The following is a 22,108-nucleotide window of genomic DNA, read 5'->3' as shown; positions in this document are numbered from 1 at the left end:
GTACTGGTGGTGATCATTGTTGACCCAGGCCTCGACCGATCCAGTATGAAAATATTTACTGGTGACTGCATGAAATGATTTGGCGAAGTTTTACGCCGGATGCCCTTCCTGACGCAACCCTCCCCATTTATCCACGCTTGGGACCAGCACAAAGAAATGCACTGGCTTGTGCATCCCCAGTGGCTGGATTTTTCTTTACTGTAATGTAATAACACTACATTTCTTTATAACAGTAAAATATAACAACCCAAAGGAACAGAGACCAAATCCAAAAATTCAAAACGACAAAACCCCTGTGGCAGAAGACAACAGTAGTAGTAGTACTAAACCGTAATAGTAGCAGAACAGTAATCCAAACGGCTTTAGTAAAATCAAAAATGTTTAATGTGAATGCTTTCGTAATGTTACACATTACTTCATCAGACAAACCTCCACAGCATCAACTTATATACTAGGCAATTATTACAATTCACCAATCCCTTCTCAGTGAATTCCCTCCAAAACGTCCAATTAATCACAGACCAATTGGAAACTGGTAGTTACAAAACCCCACTTACAATTAACATTCATACAACAATGAATTTCATTCAATGAACCATAAATGCATATATTAAAAAATATATTAATATAAAAATTACATTAATATAAAACATATTATTTTCTTAATTTCCTAGCTTTTAAAACAGGTTTCAAAGGGACACAATCATTCAACCCAGACCCCCGATGCGCCCCTAATCTCAAAATCCACTGCAGCTCAACATTTTCAGTATCATTTACTATATCACCCAATCTCCTGTTCTCAATTTGCACATACAGCGCCTGTAATAAAACAGTATGTGACTCCCCCTCAGTGAAAGTATGCTTCGCTATTGCACTGTAGTCATGCCCCCTCTTGTAACAATATAAATGATCCCTGATTCTTTCCTTGAGATGTCTGTTGGTCTTACCTACATAAAACTTAAAGCAGTGGACACAATGTGCAATATGCACAATATTCTGTGTATACTCCCACCTTTAAGTGCCATAAATGCCCACTGTCTGGGGGCCTAAAGAACCTAGACTCATCAATATGAATACAGTACGAGCATGCTCCACACTTTGTTGCCCCTACTCCCAATGGAGTCGTACTATCAAAAGATCTGGGGTAACAAAACTGCTGTTTGAGATTCTATATATTCTTGAAACTATACCTGGGTTTACTACCTACTACTTCACCCGTCCTCTCATCCGCCATTAAAATGTGCCGATTTCTACTTATTATTTTCTTAATTTCACCAGAGGAACTACTTCATCAATGGGACAAATCCCTCCTCTGGCTCTATTAAAGTCCAAAACGTAAGGAGTACCACGATCCCTCCTCTCGTTCTTTACTTTCCCATGCACGTTTACTATATCCTGTCGCTTATACCCACATTCAATAATTGCTTCCTCCAAGAAGTGCAGATCTTTCACAAAATCAACATTTTCACATGACACCCTAGATGCCCTCTGGGCCTGACCCTCCACTATACAGTTAAATACATGCAGGGGGTGCATGCTTGTTCTAAACAAAACAGAAGGGTAATAACACTCCTTCCTATGTAGCTTCATAGAAATACCTCCTCCAACCTTCATAACTGTCACATCCAAAACATCAATGGATAGTAATGACTTATTCAAAGTGAACTTTAAAAAAATGATTACTAGTATTCAAAACATTAACGAATTCAGTTAACTCAGTTTCATTTCCTTTCCACCCAATAAAAAGGTCATCAACGAAACGTCAGTAAAACCGAACTGGAGAAGTGCCCCCTTCTTGTATCCATTGCTGTTCCCATTGCATCATCACCAAATTTGCATAGGAAATGGCACAACTAGTGCCCATTGCTACACCCACTGTTTGCCAGTAGCACACACCGTTAAAGAAAAAAATATTATGTTCAAGCACTATTTCTAAGAGCATACAAATAAAATCTATTTCCTGTACCCTGTGCTTGCCTTCTCTCACTAAACAAGCTCTAGCCATAGCAATCCCTTCTTGATTCGGAATGCAAGTGAACAGTGAAGTCACATCCAAAGTTACTAAAACATCAAGTACCTCTCCCTGTGGGCCCATAGTAGCTTTATATAGATCTTTCAGGAAGTGTTCAGTGTCTTTCAGTACTATAGGATTACTGTCCAAAACCTTTCTTAACTGCTTTTCTAGATACAAGGAAATAGGCTTATTATACCATGACCCACCATTAATATTCCAAAACGTGCACGCTGATTGGCCAGTGTGCACGTTGTAAATCGACTTATACTAATGGAAAAAGGTCTGGTCGCCCGGACTTTTTCCATTAGTATAAGTCTTTTTTTAAAACACTGTCTCGCTATGTTAAAAGAGTTTAACATAACGAGACAGCTTTAAAATAAGCAACGGAGATCTCCGTTGCTTATTTTAAAGCTGTCTCGCCATGTTAAACCCATTTAACATAGCGAGACAGTTAAAAAGCAACGGAGAAAGGAAGATCTCCGTTGCTTTTAACTGTTTCGCTATGTTAAATGGGTTTAACATAGCGAGACAGCTTTAAAATAAGCAACGGACATCTCCGTTGCTTATTTTAAAGCTGTCTCGCTATGTTAAACCCATTTAACATAGCGAAAGCAACGGAGATCTTGCTTTCTCCGTTGCTTTTGGCCACAGCTCTGATGTACTGCGTAGGCATGCGCAGTACATCAGAACTGCCGCGGATGCCAGAGAGCTGCGGAAGGGCAGCAAAGAGACATTATACAATGCCATTATTTAAGAAAAGTAATTGTTTCTTTTCTTAAATAATGTCATAGTATAATAGCAATAACCCACTTCTGGGTGTGGGTAATGCGGGATTTACCCACGGTTGCCTTTGTTTGGTCCCTCGGGTTTCGCCCTCGGGACCAAACCACGCCAACCGTGGGTAAATCCTGCATTACCCACACCCAGGAGTGGGTTATTGCTATATTAAGCCATCCAGCCCCTGCTACAATAGGTCTAAACTTATGTTTGATTGGATTCTTGTGCATCTTGGGAAGCCCATGCATCTGGGGAACAAGAGGTTTCTCCACTTTAAAATATTCAAACAACTCTTGACTTAAAATGCCTAAATAATGACATTCAAACAAAGTATTATTAATACGTTGCTGCATAGTATACACAATATTCAAGGGTACAATTTCATAAACATTCCTTTCAGACAATATTGTCCCCATTTCATTCCAATAATACTCCGAGTCCGTAATTACCACTGGTCAACCCTTGTCAGTGGGGTAAATTACTATGCTCTTGTCCTTTCGTAAACTGTTGAGAGCTGCCCACTCATCAGCAAAGTTGTTACATCTCACATTACTACTATAAGCAAAATTATCATAGATTTCCTTCTCACAAGCTTGAATGAAAATATCTACATTGGGTGGGAAGATAGGCCCAAAACAACTAGGTTTACTACAAACACTATTTCGCGGAGAACTATTATTAAACATTTGCTTCAATGAAACATTCCGGGCAAACAAACATAACTCTGTTAACGGTTCATCAACATCAAAATCACCAGAGAGTATAAAAGTCATACCTTTTGAGAGTAGGGACATTTCTGCATCTGAAAGGCAATACCGGGAAATATTCCATATTAGTTCTGCCCTTCGGTGCCTCACATTTTCTTGAGTGTCCTCACTTGGAACGAAGTCGCCGGTTCGTTTCTCTTCTGACCACCTTGCTGCATTCCTCGGTTGAAGGACTTCTTCCTGTGGTTCTGAAACGGTAGGGGAAAAGTATTTTCCACTCCATTGATGGAGCCACCTCCTGCAGTTGAAGCAGGAGCCACCTCTCAAGCTCCAGATAATGTGATGATGGTGAGATGGAAAATTATACCTGCAACGAAGGAGCAGGTTTTTTTTCAACTTTTCCCCTACCATTACCAGTTGTGAGGTGCTGTCTGTTGCTGTCTGTTTCCAAACAATACTAAAAAAATGTAATAATCACTATCCCCTCATTTTTTATTCTTTTTTTTTTTTTTTTTTTTTTTGGATATTTATTTATTTATTTATAGTTTTTTGCATAGCTGTCTAAAAAGGGGCTTGCAGGTTTGAACTTAAATTCAGGCTATAGATACAGCTGTTTTCTTTCTGCATTTCCCTGATTCTCTTACAGCTGTTTTCTTTCTGCATTTCCCTGATTCTCTTACAGCTGTTTTCTTTCTGCATTTCCCTGATTCTCTTACAGCTGTTTTCTTTCTGCATTTCCCTGATTCTCTTACAGCTGTTTTCTTTCTGCATTTCCCAGATTCTCTTACAGCTGTTTTCTTTCTGCATTTCCCTGATTCTCTTCTGCCTTCACTTTTACTGTATGCTGACAGTCATGAGGAATTGAAAGGAAAAAAAAAAGCTCAGTGCCCTCAGTGTGTCTGTAATGCAAGTACTGTTTGGTTGTGCGGCTGCTTGCTTTTCTTAGCTCCTACCAATCTCATTAAGTTTGCAGGTTCCCAGTAGAAGCTGTGAATACTCACCTCTGACCATTTTTCTCCTAGCTTCTTTTCTTTCGTTCTTTTTTCTTCTGCTCTTCCTCTTTGGTTACTCATGCTAAGTACACGCACTTCAGATCTCACAGAAAGCACCCAAATTCTGACACATTAATAATATGTAAACAAGTTATTATTATCATTGTCTCACTAACAAATGAGGGATTCTTTTCCTTCCCACTTTTCATTTTCGTCTCATTTCCGTTGCTGTTCTTACCGTTCTTTGTCATTGTCAACCTTCCTCTTTACTTGTGCTTCCCTTTCTTCCTCCCATGTGTTCCTCTTTCCCTCTCCTTTCCACATCCATCTCTTTCCCCTCTATTTTCTCTTTCAGGTCTTTTCCCTAAACTCTTTCTTCTTCTTCTGTAGCCCGTCTCTTACTCTTTCCTTTCTTTCTCCCTCCCAATTCTTCCCGTTTTCCTTCCCTTTCACATTCTCCTTCATCTTTTCAGTTCTATCTCCTTTCCCTTTATCTCTTCCTGCTTTTCCCTCTAGTTTTCCATTTTTCTTCTGCTAGTCTCAAAGTTCATCATGGCTGCTCTCTGTTACTATGAAACTCTTGTTCATTTCATGATTTTTTTTTAATCCCGATTTAAAAGTTAACCAATTGCAGTCCTAGATTAAACAGTAATTAATATATTGTACAACTGTCATACAACATGCACCTTTGTTGTGACACTTTATTTATTTTTATTTATTGACATTTGTTAACTGGGTTGGTCCAGTTGGGTTTTGTGGCCCATTTTCAGTGGAGACCCGAGGAGAAAACTTCCAAAAAAAAATAAAACACAAACATTTACAGGGAATCAAACATTTGAGTCAAAAATATAGTCAAAATCAGTTATACAAGAACGTTAGAGAGACAAAGCAGAAATGCAAACACATGATATATACATTTATTTTATTTTTTATTTATTTGCATTTGGTTTACCAGGATAGTCCATTGGGCCAAAATGAACCCATTTTCAATGGAGTCCTGGGGAGAAAAGCTCCAGACATATAGATTACAGTAGGTATTAGACATACTTAAACATTGTTAAAGTCACAGTAGTTTATTAACATATCAATATTTTTACAGACTAATAAATATATTTACATATTTACAAAAAGAGTTAAGTCCAACAGTATTGATTGTAGAATTTAAAAAGTATCCACAATAGTGGAGTACTTGGCTGTATGTGCAGAGACTGAAAAGGTATATAGTAGGGTTTGGGGAGCTTAAGTAGGGGTTTGACAAGCACATATTTTGGAGTTGAGTAGATGAAGTCTGAGTTTTTCTTTAATGTGGGATGGGTGAATGATGGAACAAATGTATCTTAGAATTCTGTTCCAGCATTGGGAAATGGAGTGTTTATATAGGAGTTTGCCAGCTTTTTTTGGGGGGTTTGTAAATTTGTAGTAGTTGCTGATTAGAGGTACGGAGAGTCCATAGAGGAGTGTAGATAGAGATGAAGGAAGGGAGAGCAGGGCAGAACTAAGGTTTGTAAAGACTGAAGTGTACTTTACTCAGGATGTACTGTACTGTACTTTACTCAGTATGTACTGTACTTTACTCAGTATGTACTGTACTGTACTTTACTCAGTATGTACTGTACTGTACTTTACTCAGGATGTACTGTACTTTACTCAGGATGTACTGTACTGTACTTTACTCAGTATGTACTGTACTGTACTGTACTTTACTCAGTATGATATAGCAGGTGGCATGCAGCTGTTTGTTGTCTTTCCATTTGTATGCAGATATTATCTGCACCTAAAGTTCAGCTCGGGTGAAGAGGTTTGTAGATGCAATGTTTGGTTTCTTTTGAAATTCTGTAGCACTTTTTGCAGTTTATGAATCAAGATTACTAGAACAAGTGCAACAAAATTAAATGTGCAAGTCACTGGAAATGTGAATGGAACAGTTCTAGTTATAAACAAAAAACAAAACTAATTGTCTTTTTTTTCTTATCAAATTCCCAAGGATTATTTTCCTTTACTGTACCCAGAGCAGCTGAACCTGTCCCGGAGGGTATGATATTACTGTATGTTGTCCTTCCCAATGGGGAACTTATTGCAGACACCCTGGAAATCAACCTGTCAGCATGCTTAGAAAACAAGGTGAGTATTCCTTTATACTGTATACACAGGTATTGTATTCTATATAAACTGAACTAGTACTAAAAGACAAATCTGCTCTATTCTTTCTCTTCCTTAAAAATGTAACTGGGCATTGAGGCACAGGTCTCTGAAGTACTTTCTAAATGTAACACAGCATTAAGTTAAGAAGTTCAGCCATATCACTCATTATTGGTGGGAGAAAACTGTCCTCACATATCCCAGGTGAGAATTTACCATCTTCTGCCCAATCATTCAGTCAAGTTTTAAAGGCTACCATGAAAGCACTCCGCTTGACAAGTAGGGGGGCACTATTCCAGAAATGGAGGAGATATAGGGTTAAGTACCTATCTCATCAGCTACTATTGTTGATGTGGTGGTATAGGTTTGGGTGTCTAGAGTGGTTGCTTGCTTCACCACTGGTCATGTTTAGGTAAAGGGATTCAAAATGCTCAGAGTCATTTGTAGCATGGAAGTGTAAACTGAGACCACACCTCAATAGTAGTTTAAAAAAGAACAGAGGTATGTGGCTTATAGTCTACTGGAGTATACAAGGGTACTAAGACCTCAGATATTTCTGGTAAGAAAACATTGAGCTCTCTCACATGTGTTTAGGTGCTTACTTATTTTATTTTACTTATTTATTTAATTCAATTTAACATTTGTTAACCAGGTAAGTGTACTGATTTGAAAACCCTTTTCAGGTATGATCCAGGCCAGAATTGCAGCTACAAAATTAGTAGAAGGTTTCCAGTAAAATGCAATTTTATGTCAAACAGTATACAGTCAGAATAATGATTCCAGTACAGTAATATTCGTTATGAACTGGATGATCTGTATTTGCCAGTAAACATACACATAGCCGATGTTTTCTACATAACTAATTAATCCCAAGTGAAAAGATACCGTTAATTCATAAAGATGACATATATGTGGATGTATTAACCTGTAAGAGAGTAATATTTAAGGTGGCTTGTAAGACTGTGAGGGGATTTAAGTATGTTGGGGGGAGGGGCTAAGAGGCATGTAATGGATGGGTTAGTTTTGTAGAAGGCAATGATATTTAAGGTGGTTAGTAAGAGCACAAGGATTTTAAATATGTTAGTGCAAGGAGGAGAGAAAGGTGAAAGATGCTAACATGAGAAAGAATTAAAGTAATTAACAAGTTCCATGCTGAAATGGATATCATATTCAAAGGCAGGCAAGCCTAATAATAAAGGAATAAAATGGGACTCTGTCCTCTTTGGGCCTTGGGGAAAAACATACTCGGAAGCTCTAAATAAAAATCTGCAATCTGTTGTGTGAGGCAAAAAATATTTCTAACCGCAATAAAGACATGGTTTTCAAAGGAGAGGTTAGTATTAACACTGGTACCCTATCCTCTGATAATTAGGTCAAACATAGACAGAGTGTTATCTATATGGTATATGGTGTCGATACTTGCTTTATCAAAGGAAACTATGCAGCACCTTTTGGTATTCGGGATGAGTTTATGATTAACATACCAAGCATTTGTTTTGTCGAGGCCTTGCTAGAGAAGTATGAGAACAAGACACCTGCACTTTGTCATCAGCAGCAAATGTGCCCAGGCAGAATCTCTTTAATCAGCTTTCATTGGGCCTTGTAGGCTACACACTCAAGTGTGATAGCCATTTCTGTGCATTTAAAGTGTTTTTTTATTGTATCTGCTTTATTTTCTGAAAAAAAAAATATATATATATATATATATATATATATATATATATATATATATATATATATATATATATATATACATATACACTTGTTTTCCTGCCTTTCTAAGCTAGTTTAGTCCAGTTTTCAGGTTAGTGCTGAATTCAGGGCTGTGTTACAAGTTTCTGTGTTTGCCCATACCTTACTTGGATAGAAGGAAGTTTCTCTTTTCACTGTGAGAGAGGGAGCTTTGAGCAGCCTATCTGTCCCTGGAGGAGTGGTTTCAGGCCAGTAATTAGTAGTTTATTGGCAATTTTGGGCTAATTTTAATCTTTCATTTCCCTGCTATAAAACCCACATTTGCGTGGTTTTGTACTCCGGGCAGCGCCGGTTAGCTAGGGTATAACTATTCCTGGCTCCACAAAGTGTATTCTTCAATTTTTCCCTTGGAACTAGACAAACTTTCAACTTAAGCACTCAAATCATTCACTTCTCATGCCTGCACTTGCCCAAAACTCATAGCAAGCACTAATAAACCTTAGCACTAGACCCCCCCCTATACTGTAGAAAAGGACAAGGCTCTCTATTCGACCTTACCAGCCAGTTAGTAAAACAGTTCACTGTACCTATCCAGACATGTCCAAAGGGCAGTTTTAGGTGTACTCTCCAGTCCAACTGGTGAATCTGGGTATTTTGAGGCAATGTTACAATTGCCTCATGTACACAGACAACCCTCTCCTCCTTCCACCAAACACTAATACATGTGAGAGATGCAATTATACAGCCAAACTGGAGGCTAAGCTCTCTCAACCCAAGACTGGACCAGGCAGTCAAGAGGAGAAGGGAATTACTTGCATCACACCACCAGTATCACATAGACCTATGAAACCAGCACTGGCAAAAAACACACATAAATACACAAAAACATACTCGGAAGGTCTAAATAAAAATCTGCAAAAGCAACAGAAACCTCCAAAGCAGACATCCAAGCAACCTCTTCCCCCCAACACAAACCATGAAACACATACTTCACAAAACCAGTGTACCACACAATCACAGCCCTTAAGGCAAAATAACATACCCAACACACTAGTAATAGGTGACTCTATAGTCAGGCACACTGACGTCTCACTCACTAGGCTGAACAAGGAGAAGGTTACTGTTAGTTGCCTGTCAGGTGCCAGGATCCGCCACATAACACAAGCACTGAGGTCACTCCAGAGCAAGTACAAATATGACTCTGTCATTGTCCATGTTGGTGTGAATGTCCTGAGCCGTACCTCTCTGGACTACATGAAAAGAGACATGGAGGAGCTCTCTGATCATTTAGCCCAGGCTTGTATGACCCTGACCCTGTGTAGCATCCTGCCCTCACCAAGAATGATACCACGGTATAGAGAAAAAATTATCAATTTCAACAAATGGCTAAGCTTCTGGTGTCATTCAAAGGGGATCCAGTGTCTGTCAGCCTGGGATGACATGCTCGACAAGCCACGCTGCTTTGCTAGAGATGGCTTGCACCTGTCACCCTTAGGCTTTTGAATACTGGCCAAGGCTCTTGCCACCCCCATAGTGCCTTTTTTAGGCAAGGCTCAAAAGACAAACCCACCACCATAAATAGCACAAGTAACAAAAAAACTGAGGGTAATGCTGCTCAATGCCAGAAGTCTAAACCTCAAAATGCATGCACTCGAGGCACTCCTCAGTATGGAGAAAATCGATATATGTGCAGTAACAGAAACATGGTTTAAGGCTCCAGAGAGCACCCCAGCACTACCAGGCTACAACTCATACCATACATTTCAGCCACAAAACCCAGACCGAAATACAAAAGGTGGGGGAGTATCCATATTCATCAAGGATACCCACACCTCCAGGTTAGTGGCACAGCATGATGTTTCAGAGATCATCCACGTACAGCTAACAACGGGCAAAACTGTTATTCAAATTATAGCTTGCTACAGATCACCCACCATGTCCCAGGACCCCCACTCCACATTCCTGGAAACACTGGGAAACATAAAGGTCCTACCAAACACCCTGATATTGAGTGATTTCAATTATCCAAACATTAACTGGGAGAACTACTCAACTACAAACTCCCTGGCCCAACATTTCCTAGAATTTATAAACTCAAATGCCCTGGATCAACTGGTTAACACCCCCACCTGAGGTGACAACATATTGGACCTGGTCATCACCAACATGGGTGACCGGTGTTCCACACTGGAGGTCAACCCCTCGCTGGTTATATCAGACCATAAACTAATCACTGTGGATATCCACATTCCGCCATCACCCCCGGTCAAAGAAACCACCGTGAAAAACTTTTCAAAAGCAAACTTCACGTTACTTAAGACCGAGATGGGAAATTTCAAAGCCCCCATGCTAAAGGATAATGTTGTCCAAGCTGCAAAATCCTTTACTAATGCACTCTATGGGCACCTACAAGAATGCATGGATCATGATATCCCAAACAAAACCAAGACTCACTCCTCCAAGAAAAGGAAACCAGTCTGGTGGACCCCTGCCATAAACAAGCTATACAATAGAAGGAGGAAACTAGTACAGAAAAGAGTAAAATCCCAAGAAGGGAAGACATCCCTGATCAGTATCAGCAAGAAACTACATTCCCTCATAAAATCATCCAAGGCTAGCTTCGAAAGAAAAATTGCCATGAACTTCAAAGATAACCAAAAGGCATTCTTTAGATATGTCAAAAATCTAAGTGGCAATTCTCAGATCTGCTCTGAGTTAGTGCAGAATGGCAGAATATACACTGAACCGACCGATAATAGCCAACATCCTGGCAGACAGGTTCAGTGCAAACTTCACCCCCAAAAGGGCCCATAACTATACCAGAAGAATGTTGTGCCCCAGAAATCACAGACACTCAGGTTAAAACAGCCCTTTCCAAAGCCAAAAACACAGCATCAATGGGACCTAAACACACTGTTTAAACTCAGCCTCTCCACAGGCTACATGCCCACAGAGTGGCACACAGCAATGGTTATTCCGCTCCACAAAGGTGGAGCCACAATGGACCCCAAAAACTATCGCCGTATAAGCCTGACTAGCTTGGCCTGCAAAGCTATGGAGTGCAGCATCATGGATCTCATTAACAGAGACATTGTAAACCTCCAAACACTGGACCCAACGCAGTTCAGCTTTGTTAAGGGCAGATCATGCCTCCTAAACCCAGTGGACTTCTTTGAGACAGTTACCAAGGCTATAGACAAAGGAAAGGTGGACCACACAGCCTACCTAGACCTTGCAAAGGCCTTCAACACTATTCCCCACTCAGGTATTATAGACAAGCTCACCAGCCTGAACATAAACCCCTACATCATGAGATGGGTTGGCAACTGGCTCATGGACAGAACCCACATGGTAAGAGTTGCAGGAGCTAGGTCTGACTCTAAACCTGTTACAAGTGGCATTCCCCAGGGATCAGTCCTAGGACCCCTCCTGTTCGGCATATACTTCTCAGAGGTACAGGCAAGAACAGGAGGACTATGGCTCACTAAGTTTGCAGACGACTGCAAACTAGGGGCTATAATTGACTCTCTGGCTGACACAAACATCTTCCAAAAGGGTCTCACTGAGACAGACACCTGGTGTCAAAACCATGGTCTCAAGCTAAATGCCAAAAAGTGCATTGTCATCTCCTTTGGAAAAAACAAAGTACCCACAAACTACCACATAGGTGATAGCCCCCTAAATATGGAAGATGTAATACGGGATCTGGGGACTCAAGTAGATAGTAACCTCTCCTTTGATAATCACATTGCCAAAGTGGTTAGAAAATCCTTTTATGTGGCCCACCTAATCACAAAAGGGTTTGCATCCAGATCGAAAGAAGTCATTGGGCCCATTTACACATCACTCATCAGAACATCATAGAGTACAATGCCCTATTTGGGATGTACCTTACAAGACACCTGCAACAACTGGAAAGACCACAGAAGTTCCTCACCAAGAGGATCACTGGTCTCAAGCAGATGCCCTATGCAGCTCGACTGAAGAAACTCCAGCTGTACTCGGTTGCATACCACCTACTCAGAGGTGATCTTTGCCTGACATACAAGGCCATGTCCAACCCAGAATTGATGGACTTGCTCCACCTAAAGAAAACCATATCCCCTCGAGCCACATGCTCTATGGATCTAAACCTCACCACAACAATAAATAAGAGGTGCTGGAGGGATAGATTCCTGTCCCAGGGACTTCCATTGCTCCGGAACAAGATTCCAATCTACATTAGGCAGAGCTCCTCACTAACCCTCTTCAAGAGAAACCTTGATGAGTGGATGGGAAACAGAACGTTTACCCTAGGGATCACTTCAATGGCTCTGCTGGACAGAGGCACAGGGAACTAATCTAAGGGGGAGTCGAAAGCCAACACATTCTGGCTAGGCTTATAAATGCCTTTGGGCAGATAGCCTAGTAACTACCTATGAACCTATAACAGAGAAGTATATGCCATAGCTGAGGGGTCCCCAGGTGTGGGAACTACTATAGACAGAGAAGCACTAAAGACAGAAGAAGCATTAATAAAAACTAGACTGTAAGGAAAATGGTACAGTAAGAACTACTGGTGGATAATTAGGTAAGAACAAGGAAGCATTTAGTGGGGAAGTATAAATAAGGAAAGAGGGAGAGAGATAGAGAGAGAGAGAGAGACGTACCATGCATTAGGTGAAAAGAGGATGAAATCAAACAAGGGGACAGCAGGTGTAGAAAAATATTTTGGGAATACTAACAACAAATATACCAGAAACAAGAGAAGGAAAAGAAGTCCATTGTAAGGTTGCTGACAGAGGAGAGGGATACCACACAGAAGGAATACAGGGGGGGGAGAAACTGAATGCAAAGATCATAATAAAGGAGATCAAAGAGGCAATGATGCCATGAAAGACAGAAAGGTATGAAATGCAGATGGAGCCCTGATAAAGTTCTACAAATGAGACAGAGACGCGATATGAAGAGTTATGAAGGAGGAGGCACATGAAAGGATAAGTGAAATGATAGGCAATGAAAAGAGCCTGGCTGGTAATAATCCCAAAGCAAGGGGGAGACAGGTTGAATCTAAGAGATTACAGATTGGTCTCCATACAGATTGGTCTCCATAATAAATACAGACATAGTGGCGATGGCAAAGGTGCTACCAAGGAGACTGGCTAAGAGTCTGATGAGAATAAAACAGAAGGGGAAATGGCTTTGTGAATGGAAGAAGTACAGGAATTTATTGGTGGGCCATAAAGGAGATTATAGACACAGAAGAGCAAAAGGGGGAACACAGGCAGGGATAGACCTTTTTGAGCTACTAAAAATGGTCTTCAACACAGTAAGATGGAAATTCTATTGTGAGATACTAGAAAAAAGAGAAATGTAAAAAATGTTATGCTCTAATAAAATAAATTTTTAAATGAGCCATAAAATAAAGGTAATGGTAATGGTAAATAGAGGAGTTTCCAAGGCACTAAAGGTAGGGTGGTGGACGAGAGAGGGGCACCTTTTCTCCCAAGGTCTCTCACACTAGTCACTTGAAGTAAGTAAAAATTAGTACAACTGGAGGGAAGAGCAGGATTACAGTTAGGATTCCTAATGTGCATAAGTGACTGCATGCTTATGTTGGTGAATGTTGAGGTGGCCTAATTGTTAAGGTGTTTGCATTACAAACACAAGGTGCAAGGTTTGAGTCACACAAGGGATAATTGGCTAGGCTTAAAATGGCTCGCACGGGCAGTTAGTTTATTTCTAACCTATGAAATAATACCAATTTTGCAAGTTTTGAAAGGGCCTCAAGGCTTAGATGCAACTAGAAAAAGACAGAGGTTATCAGGCTAGGGAGAGGGAAGAGTATAGGGAGGAATAGGACACATTTGGGAGAGGTAATACCTCAAATATCTGAGAGTATATGTAGGACACACATGAAGTGACAAAACAAACTCTGGAAATAGGGTAGAGAGAGAAAATACAGGGAATATTGGAGATGGGAGGCCATAAAACATACTCACAATTAGGTAAAATTAGTGTGATTAGAATGACAATTGTCCCATTTATAGAGCATGTAGTAAGAAACCTGCCAATGGATCCAGTGAAGACCAAACTACTAACATTACAGGAATTTGAAGGGTCTCAAAAAACATGCTGTGACTGTTTAAAAAAGTGAGAGCTGCCAACTCCCACAAATGCCCCCATAGGTCTTAGTATTTAACCTACTAATTTATTTATTTATGTATGTATTTATTTATCTATTTAATGCTTGTTGGCAGGGAAAGTCTGACTGGGCACAAGCCCTTTTTCAGTAGAGGTCAGAAAGTAATTGGGAGAACAAAAGACAAGCAAAGAGAAGGCAATTAGGAGGGTGGAAAATACAAAAGAATGAATGAGGAGGCACTAAACAGATGGAATAACATGACATGGTGACAAGCGAAAGAAATAAACAGGACAGGAGGACTTTCATAAGGACAAAGCAAGTAGAAAAACAGAAGGAAAAAGCGATAAGAAGAAAAATGGGAGATAATAAACAAAGGGCAGGAAGACACATAACATTCAAAATCCTAGGAGAATTAATACACAAATGTGGATTAACATGCAATGAATGGTGTACATACACCAGACTGACAGAAAAATGACTGTGAGAAGAGAAATGAAGCAAAAACCTCAGATAAGCAAAGACAGACAAGAAGGAAATGAAACATCCCATGTGAGAAACTGGAAAAACAGGGGGAATGTAAAAACAGAATGATTTATGAAAATGAGGGAGAAATTGGAGGAAACACAAAGAAAGACAAATGGAAAGGATGGAAGAAGGAAGATGGGTGGTAGACTGAGGAAGGTGAATAGCAACAAGTCAGCAAAAATAACATCAGGGATACAGAAAACACATGGGAGTGGAAAATCAGATACTATCAGTGTTGCACAGATTGCATCTTGCACCAAGAAGATTGTATAATAAACAATGGAATACAAACTCAAGGTTCTGGAAACATATGACAAAAGACATAGGTACAAAAATGATATCCGTGGAGTGTACCTTGGCACAAAAGATCTAGATAGAGGCTTTAGAAATCTGTAAGAGATTATATGGAAAAGAAGGACAAAACTCCTCAGAATTTTCTACATGGGATATAGAGACAAAAGTGGTGGCGGACTGGCAGGGAAAAGAAATGCAAGTGATAAGATTAATGGCAATAAAGGTGAATAGTTTAATATCCTGAAATTGGAAAATAAGGGACAAGTACCATAAAGTGAATCTGGACAGAAGATTTCTAGATATTGTATGGCGAATCTAAATCGAAAGAAAATGAGAGAGTTCAGAGAAAAAGAAAAGGAAGGATGACAGGAGGTGATAAGCTGATACCTTTTTTAAAGGGGAGGGGAGTAAAAGCAAATAGAATAATAAAGACAAGAAGTGGACCACTGGTGTAAAATACAAAAGTGCATCATACCTGAAGATTGCACAGCTGCGTGAGTGAAAATGGAAATGATAAATAATGAAAAAAGTAATGCAAAATAAAACTTTATATGTGTGTGTGTGTTTTATTTTATATATATATATATATATATATATATATATATATATATATATATATACATATATATACATACATATATATATATTCACACACACATATACATGTATCTATCTATCTATCTATATATATATATATATATATATATATATATATATATATATATATATATATGTATAGGCTTTAAAACTTCAGCTTGGCAAGCTAAGAACTTGGTTATATTCAACTGGACGTATAAGAGAATTTAAGTACCTATTTCTGCACTTTTTATTTTAAAAAATACAGTATTTAAATTGATTTAAACTGTGTATGAAGGAGTGTTGAAGGAATTTTTAACTGGTTATTCTGCTCTTCAGTAACTTGAACTAAAAGCTAGTGTTGGCTGAATTTTGTTATTTGCTAGTAATTACAGGTGTGGGGGTAGCCACATGCTTTGATTTCCTGTCCTTGCATATTTAAACTGGTGCATGTGAAATAATTCCTGCTTTAAAACTTCAGCTTGGCAAGCTAAGAACTTGGTTATATTCAACTGGACGTATAAGAGAATTTAAGTACCTATTTCTGCACTTTTATTTTAAAAAATACAGTATTTAAATTGATTTAAACTGTGTATGAAGGAGTGTTGAAGGAATTTTTAACTGGTTATTCTGCTCTTCAGTAACTTGAACTAAAAGCTAGTGTTGGCTGAATTTTGTTATTTGCTAGTAATTACAGGTGTGGGGGTAGCCACATGCTTTGATTTCCTGTCCTTGCATATTTAAACTGGTGCATGTGAAATAATTCCTGCTTTAAAACTTCAGCTTGGCAAGCTAAGAACTTGGTTATATTCAACTGGACGTATAAGAGAATTTAAGTACCTATTTCTGCACTTTTTATTTTTAAAAATACAGTATTTAAATTGATTTAAACTGTGTATGAAGGAGTGTTGAAGGAATTTTTAACTGGTTATTCTGCTCTTCAGTAACTTGAACTAAAAGCTAGTGTTGGCTGAATTTTGTTATTTGCTAGTAATTACAGGTGTGGGGGTAGCCTCATGCTTTGATTTCCTGTCCTTGCATATTTAAACTGGTGCATGTGAAATAATTCCTGCTTTAAAACTTCAGCTTGGCAAGCTAAGAACTTGGTTATATTCAACTGGACGTATAAGAGAATTTAAGTACCTATTTCTGCACTTTTTATTTTAAAAATACAGTATTTAAATTGATTTAAACTGTGTATGAAGGAGTGTTGAAGGAATTTTTAACTGGTTATTCTGCTCTTCAGTAACTTGAACTAAAAGCTAGTGTTGGCTGAATTTTGTTATTTGCTAGTAATTACAGGTGTGGGGGTAGCCACATGCTTTGATTTCCTGTCCTTGCATATTTAAACTGGTGCATGTGAAATAATTCCTGCTTTAAAACTTCAGCTTGGCAAGCTAAGAACTTGGTTATATTCAACTGGACGTATAAGAGAATTTAAGTACCTATTTCTGCACTTTTTATTTTATAAATACAGTATTTAAATTGATTTAAACTGTGTATGAAGGAGTGTTGAAGGAATTTTTAACTGGTTATTCTGCTCTTCAGTAACTTGAACTAAAAGCTAGTGTTGGCTGAATTTTGTTATTTGCTAGTAATTACAGGTGTGGGGTAGCCACATGCTTTGATTTCCTGTCCTTGCATATTTAAACTGGTGCATGTGAAATAATTCCTGCTTTAAAACTTCAGCTTGGCAAGCTAAGAACTTGGTTATATTCAACTGGACGTATAAGAGAATTTAAGTACCTATTTCTGCACTTTTTATTTTAAAAAATACAGTATTTAAATTGATTTAAACTGTGTATGAAGGAGTGTTGAAGGAATTTTTAACTGGTTATTCTGCTCTTCAGTAACTTGAACTAAAAGCTAGTGTTGGCTGAATTTTGTTATTTGCTAGTAATTACAGGTGTGGGGTAGCCTCATGCTTTGATTTCCTGTCCTTGCATATTTAAACTGGTGCATGTGAAATAATTCCTGCTTTAAAACTTCAGCTTGGCAAGCTAAGAACTTGGTTATATTCAACTGGACGTATAAGAGAATTTAAGTACCTATTTCTGCACTTTTTATTTTAAAAATACAGTATTTAAATTGATTTAAACTGTGTATGAAGGAGTGTTGAAGGAATTTTTAACTGGTTATTCTGCTCTTCAGTAACTTGAACTAAAAGCTAGTGTTGGCTGAATTTTGTTATTTGCTAGTAATTACAGGTGTGGGGTAGCCACATGCTTTGATTTCCTGTCCTTGCATATTTAAACTGGTGCATGTGAAATAATTCCTGCTTTAAAACTTCAGCTTGGCAAGCTAAGAACTTGGTTATATTCAACTGGACGTATAAGAGAATTTAAGTACCTATTTCTGCACTTTTTATTTTAAAAAATACAGTATTTAAATTGATTTAAACTGTGTATGAAGGAGTGTTGAAGGAATTTTTAACTGGTTATTCTGCTCTTCAGTAACTTGAACTAAAAGCTAGTGTTGGCTGAATTTTGTTATTTGCTAGTAATTACAGGTGTGGGGTAGCCACATGCTTTGATTTCCTGTCCTTGCATATTTAAACTGGTGCATGTGAAATAATTCCTGCTTTAAAACTTCAGCTTGGCAAGCTAAGAACTTGGTTATATTCAACTGGACGTATAAGAGAATTTAAGTACCTATTTCTGCACTTTTTATTTTAAAAATACAGTATTTAAATTGATTTAAACTGTGTATGAAGGAGTGTTGAAGGAATTTTTAACTGGTTATTCTGCTCTTCAGTAACTTGAACTAAAAGCTAGTGTTGGCTGAATTTTGTTATTTGCTAGTAATTACAGGTGTGGGGGTAGCCACATGCTTTGATTTCCTGTCCTTGCATATTTAAACTGGTGCATGTGAAATAATTCCTGCTTTAAAACTTCAGCTTGGCAAGCTAAGAACTTGGTTATATTCAACTGGACGTATAAGAGAATTTAAGTACCTATTTCTGCACTTTTTATTTTAAAAATACAGTATTTAAATTGATTTAAACTGTGTATGAAGGAGTGTTGAAGGAATTTTTAACTGGTTATTCTGCTCTTCAGTAACTTGAACTAAAAGCTAGTGTTGGCTGAATTTTGTTATTTGCTAGTAATTACAGGTGTGGGGGTAGCCACATGCTTTGATTTCCTGTCCTTGCATATTTAAACTGGTGCATGTGAAATAATTCCTGCTTTAAAACTTCAGCTTGGCAAGCTAAGAACTTGGTTATATTCAACTGGACGTATAAGAGAATTTAAGTACCTATTTCTGCACTTTTTATTTTAAAAAATACAGTATTTAAATTGATTTAAACTGTGTATGAAGGAGTGTTGAAGGAATTTTTAACTGGTTATTCTGCTCTTCAGTTTATTCCCACCCACCCGGTTTTTGTTTTGGTGTTAATCTTAGTGGCATTGAAACTGCCCGCCCCTCAGCCTGCCTCTGGGCCCATCTCATTTGCTCACTCAACTGAGTGCAGTGAGATCATATTCTGATTTCAGGCACTCCTACTGTGTACAAAGAGAGCATCTGGGAAATAGAAAAAAAAAAATTAAGCTTATTTCCTGCCTTTCTTGTTAAGTGGTACAGACTATTTGTAGGCTTCTGAGCCCCCAAGCCCTTCTGTGTTTGAGGGAAGCCTTCTAGCTTGTTTTTTTCTTGTAACTAGCCAGTTTTCTAGTTTCAGCACTCTAATCTGTTTCTTTGATCTCAGCACTTGTTCAGAAAAAAAAAAAAAAAAAAATTTCATCTGCTTTTACTGTACTTGTGTTCTACCTACTTCTTTTTACTTTTGCATCATCTTAAAATACTCAATTGTATTTATTACTGCTTGGTGTAACTCATTCTAAGCCTTTTGGTTTAAACACTTGGGCTTCGGACCAGTTAGTTGTTTTGCACTGAGAGGGTTTGTGGTCTGCACTGTTGTGGCAGAACAGGTAGCTTACATCCTTCTAGGTTGAGAACTGCTGATTGAGGGCTCAGTGTCTGTTATTCTAAAAGTGTATTAATTCTGGTTTAAGTACTTGGGCTTTCAAGCCAGTTATTTTACATTAAGAGGGTTCGTGGTCTGCACTCTTGTGGGAGGAGAGGCTGGACTCTGCCCTTCTGAGCTGGGAATTTCTGGTTAAAGGCTTATAGTGCATGCATATCTGAACTGTTTCTTACTGAAGTTGGTGCGCCTTGTTTGCTGTGGCATAGACTGGATTCGGGCCTGCTGGATCTAGCTTTGTTTGTGTAACTTGAGCACTAATCCAGACATTCTCTAAAGTATTCAATGGTATTTATTACTGCTTGGTTGTAACTTGATTAAAGTGTAGCTATCATTCAAGTCTTTTGGATTAAGCACTTGGGCTTCAGACCAGTTGTTTTACATTAGGAAGGTTTGTGGCAAGCACTGTGGTGGCAGGACAGGTAGCTTTCATCCTTCTAAGTTGGGAACTGCTGATTGAGAGCCCAGTGTCCAAGTGTATTAGTTCTGGTTTAGGCACTTGGACTTCAGGCCAGTTATTTTACATTAAGAAGGTTCGTGGTCTGCACTCTTGTGGGAGAAGAGGCTGGACTCTGCCCTTCTGAGCTGGGAATTTTCTGGTTAAAGGTTTATAGTGCCTGAATATTTGAACTGTATCTTACTGAAATTGGTTCACCTTGTTTGCTCTAGCATAGACTAGATCCAGGCCTACTGAATCTAGCTTTGTTTATATGCTTGTTGTTTGTTTGCTTGTTATTTCCTGGAAGCTAATTCCACCTAATACAACTTCTCAGCTTCTGTGGATCACTAGTGATATCTGCATTGCTTACTGTACTTATTTCCTTGTTTCACTTGAAAGAAAGTTACTGTTTGTCGTTTTGCATTTAGTTACTTGTAACACATTGCACTCAAGCTACCTGGCACTTGCTCACTAAAGCAATTATATAAGTCAGCACTAAAAATTAAAAGCACTACACCCTCACTCCCCACTGGCCCTTGTTTTCAATTAAGGATTTCCCAATATTATTCTAGCATGTCCAAAGGTCAGTTGTCAATCTCCTCTCCGGTCCAGCTGGTGAATCTAGGAATCTTGAGGCAATGTTATAACTGCCTCATGTACACAGACAACCCTCTCCTCCTCCCACATAACACAAATACTTGCGAGATGCAGCTATTTAGCCAAACTGGAGGCTGAGCTCTCTCAACTCAGGACTGGCAAGACCAGACAGGAGGAGAAGGCAACTACACACACCACAAAACCAGCCTCACATAATGCTACCACTCCACTGAATCAAACACATAAACACACAAAGACATACTCGGAGGCTCTGAGTACAAATTTACCTCAACACCAGACGCCTCCAAAGCAGACACCCAAACAACTGCTACCTCAAGACACCCCACAAGCAACACATAAACCACAAAAGCAGTGTGCAAAGCAGTCACAGCCCTTAAGGCCAAATACAACAGCAAACATACTTGTCATAGGTGACTCCATAGTCAGACACACTGGCGTCCCACTCACCAGGCTGAACAAGGAGAGGGTCACAGTAAGCTGCCTATCGGGCTAGAATCCGCCACATAACACAAGCACTCGGTCACTCCACGGCAAGTACAAATATGACACAGTCATTGTCCATGCTGGTGTGAGCGACCTGAGACGTTCCTCCCTGGACTACATGAAAAGAGACATAGAGGAGCTCTCTGATTATGTAGCCCAGGCAGGTATGACCCTAACCCTGAGCAGTATCCTTCCTTCACCAAGAATGATGCCACAATATAGAGACAAGATGATCAGCTTTAACAATTGGCTTAATGTCTGGTGTCATTCAAAGGGGATCCAGTGTCTGTCTGCCTGGGATGACATGCTTGACAAGCCACGCTGCTTCGCAAGGGACGGCTTGCACCTGTCACCCTGGGATTCCGGATATTGGCTAAGGCTCTTGCCACCCCCATAGTGCCTTTTTAGGCAAGGCTCAAATTCTAAACCTACCACCCTAGAAAACAAAAATGGGAAGAAATTGAGGGTAATGCTGCTCAATGCCAGAAGTCTAAATCTCAAAATGCACGCACTCGAGGCCCTTCTCAGTATGGAGAACATCGATGTCTGTGCTGTAACTGAAACCTGGTTCAAGGCTCCTGAGAGCACCCCGGCACTATTAGGTTTTACCTCATATCATGCGTTCCGCCCCAAAACCCGGACCACTCCACAAAAGGAGGGTGTATCCATATTCATAAAGGATACTCACACCTCCAGGTTGGTGGCAACGCATGAAGCTTGAAACCATCCAGGTGCAACTAACCATA

General features: G+C 39.2%; 1 protein-coding gene across 1 annotated transcript in view; it reads left to right on the top strand.

The window, feature by feature from the left end:
- LOC122808674 (alpha-2-macroglobulin-like) overlaps positions 1-22,108 on the top strand; it is a 1,311,252-nt gene that overhangs the window by 895,159 nt on the left and 393,985 nt on the right. Inside the window, exon 11 of the mRNA XM_044079652.1 lies at positions 6,475-6,611. Coding sequence (XP_043935587.1) covers positions 6,475-6,611 — 137 coding nt within the window. The remainder of the gene's footprint in view (positions 1-6,474; positions 6,612-22,108) is intronic.

The sequence above is a fragment of the Protopterus annectens genome, chromosome 8.part0 (assembly GCF_019279795.1).
Source record: "Protopterus annectens isolate FY-2018-M chromosome 8.part0, PAN1.0, whole genome shotgun sequence".
NCBI lineage: Eukaryota > Metazoa > Chordata > Ceratodontiformes > Protopteridae > Protopterus > Protopterus annectens.
This window is presented reverse-complemented; position numbering and strand designations above follow the sequence as displayed.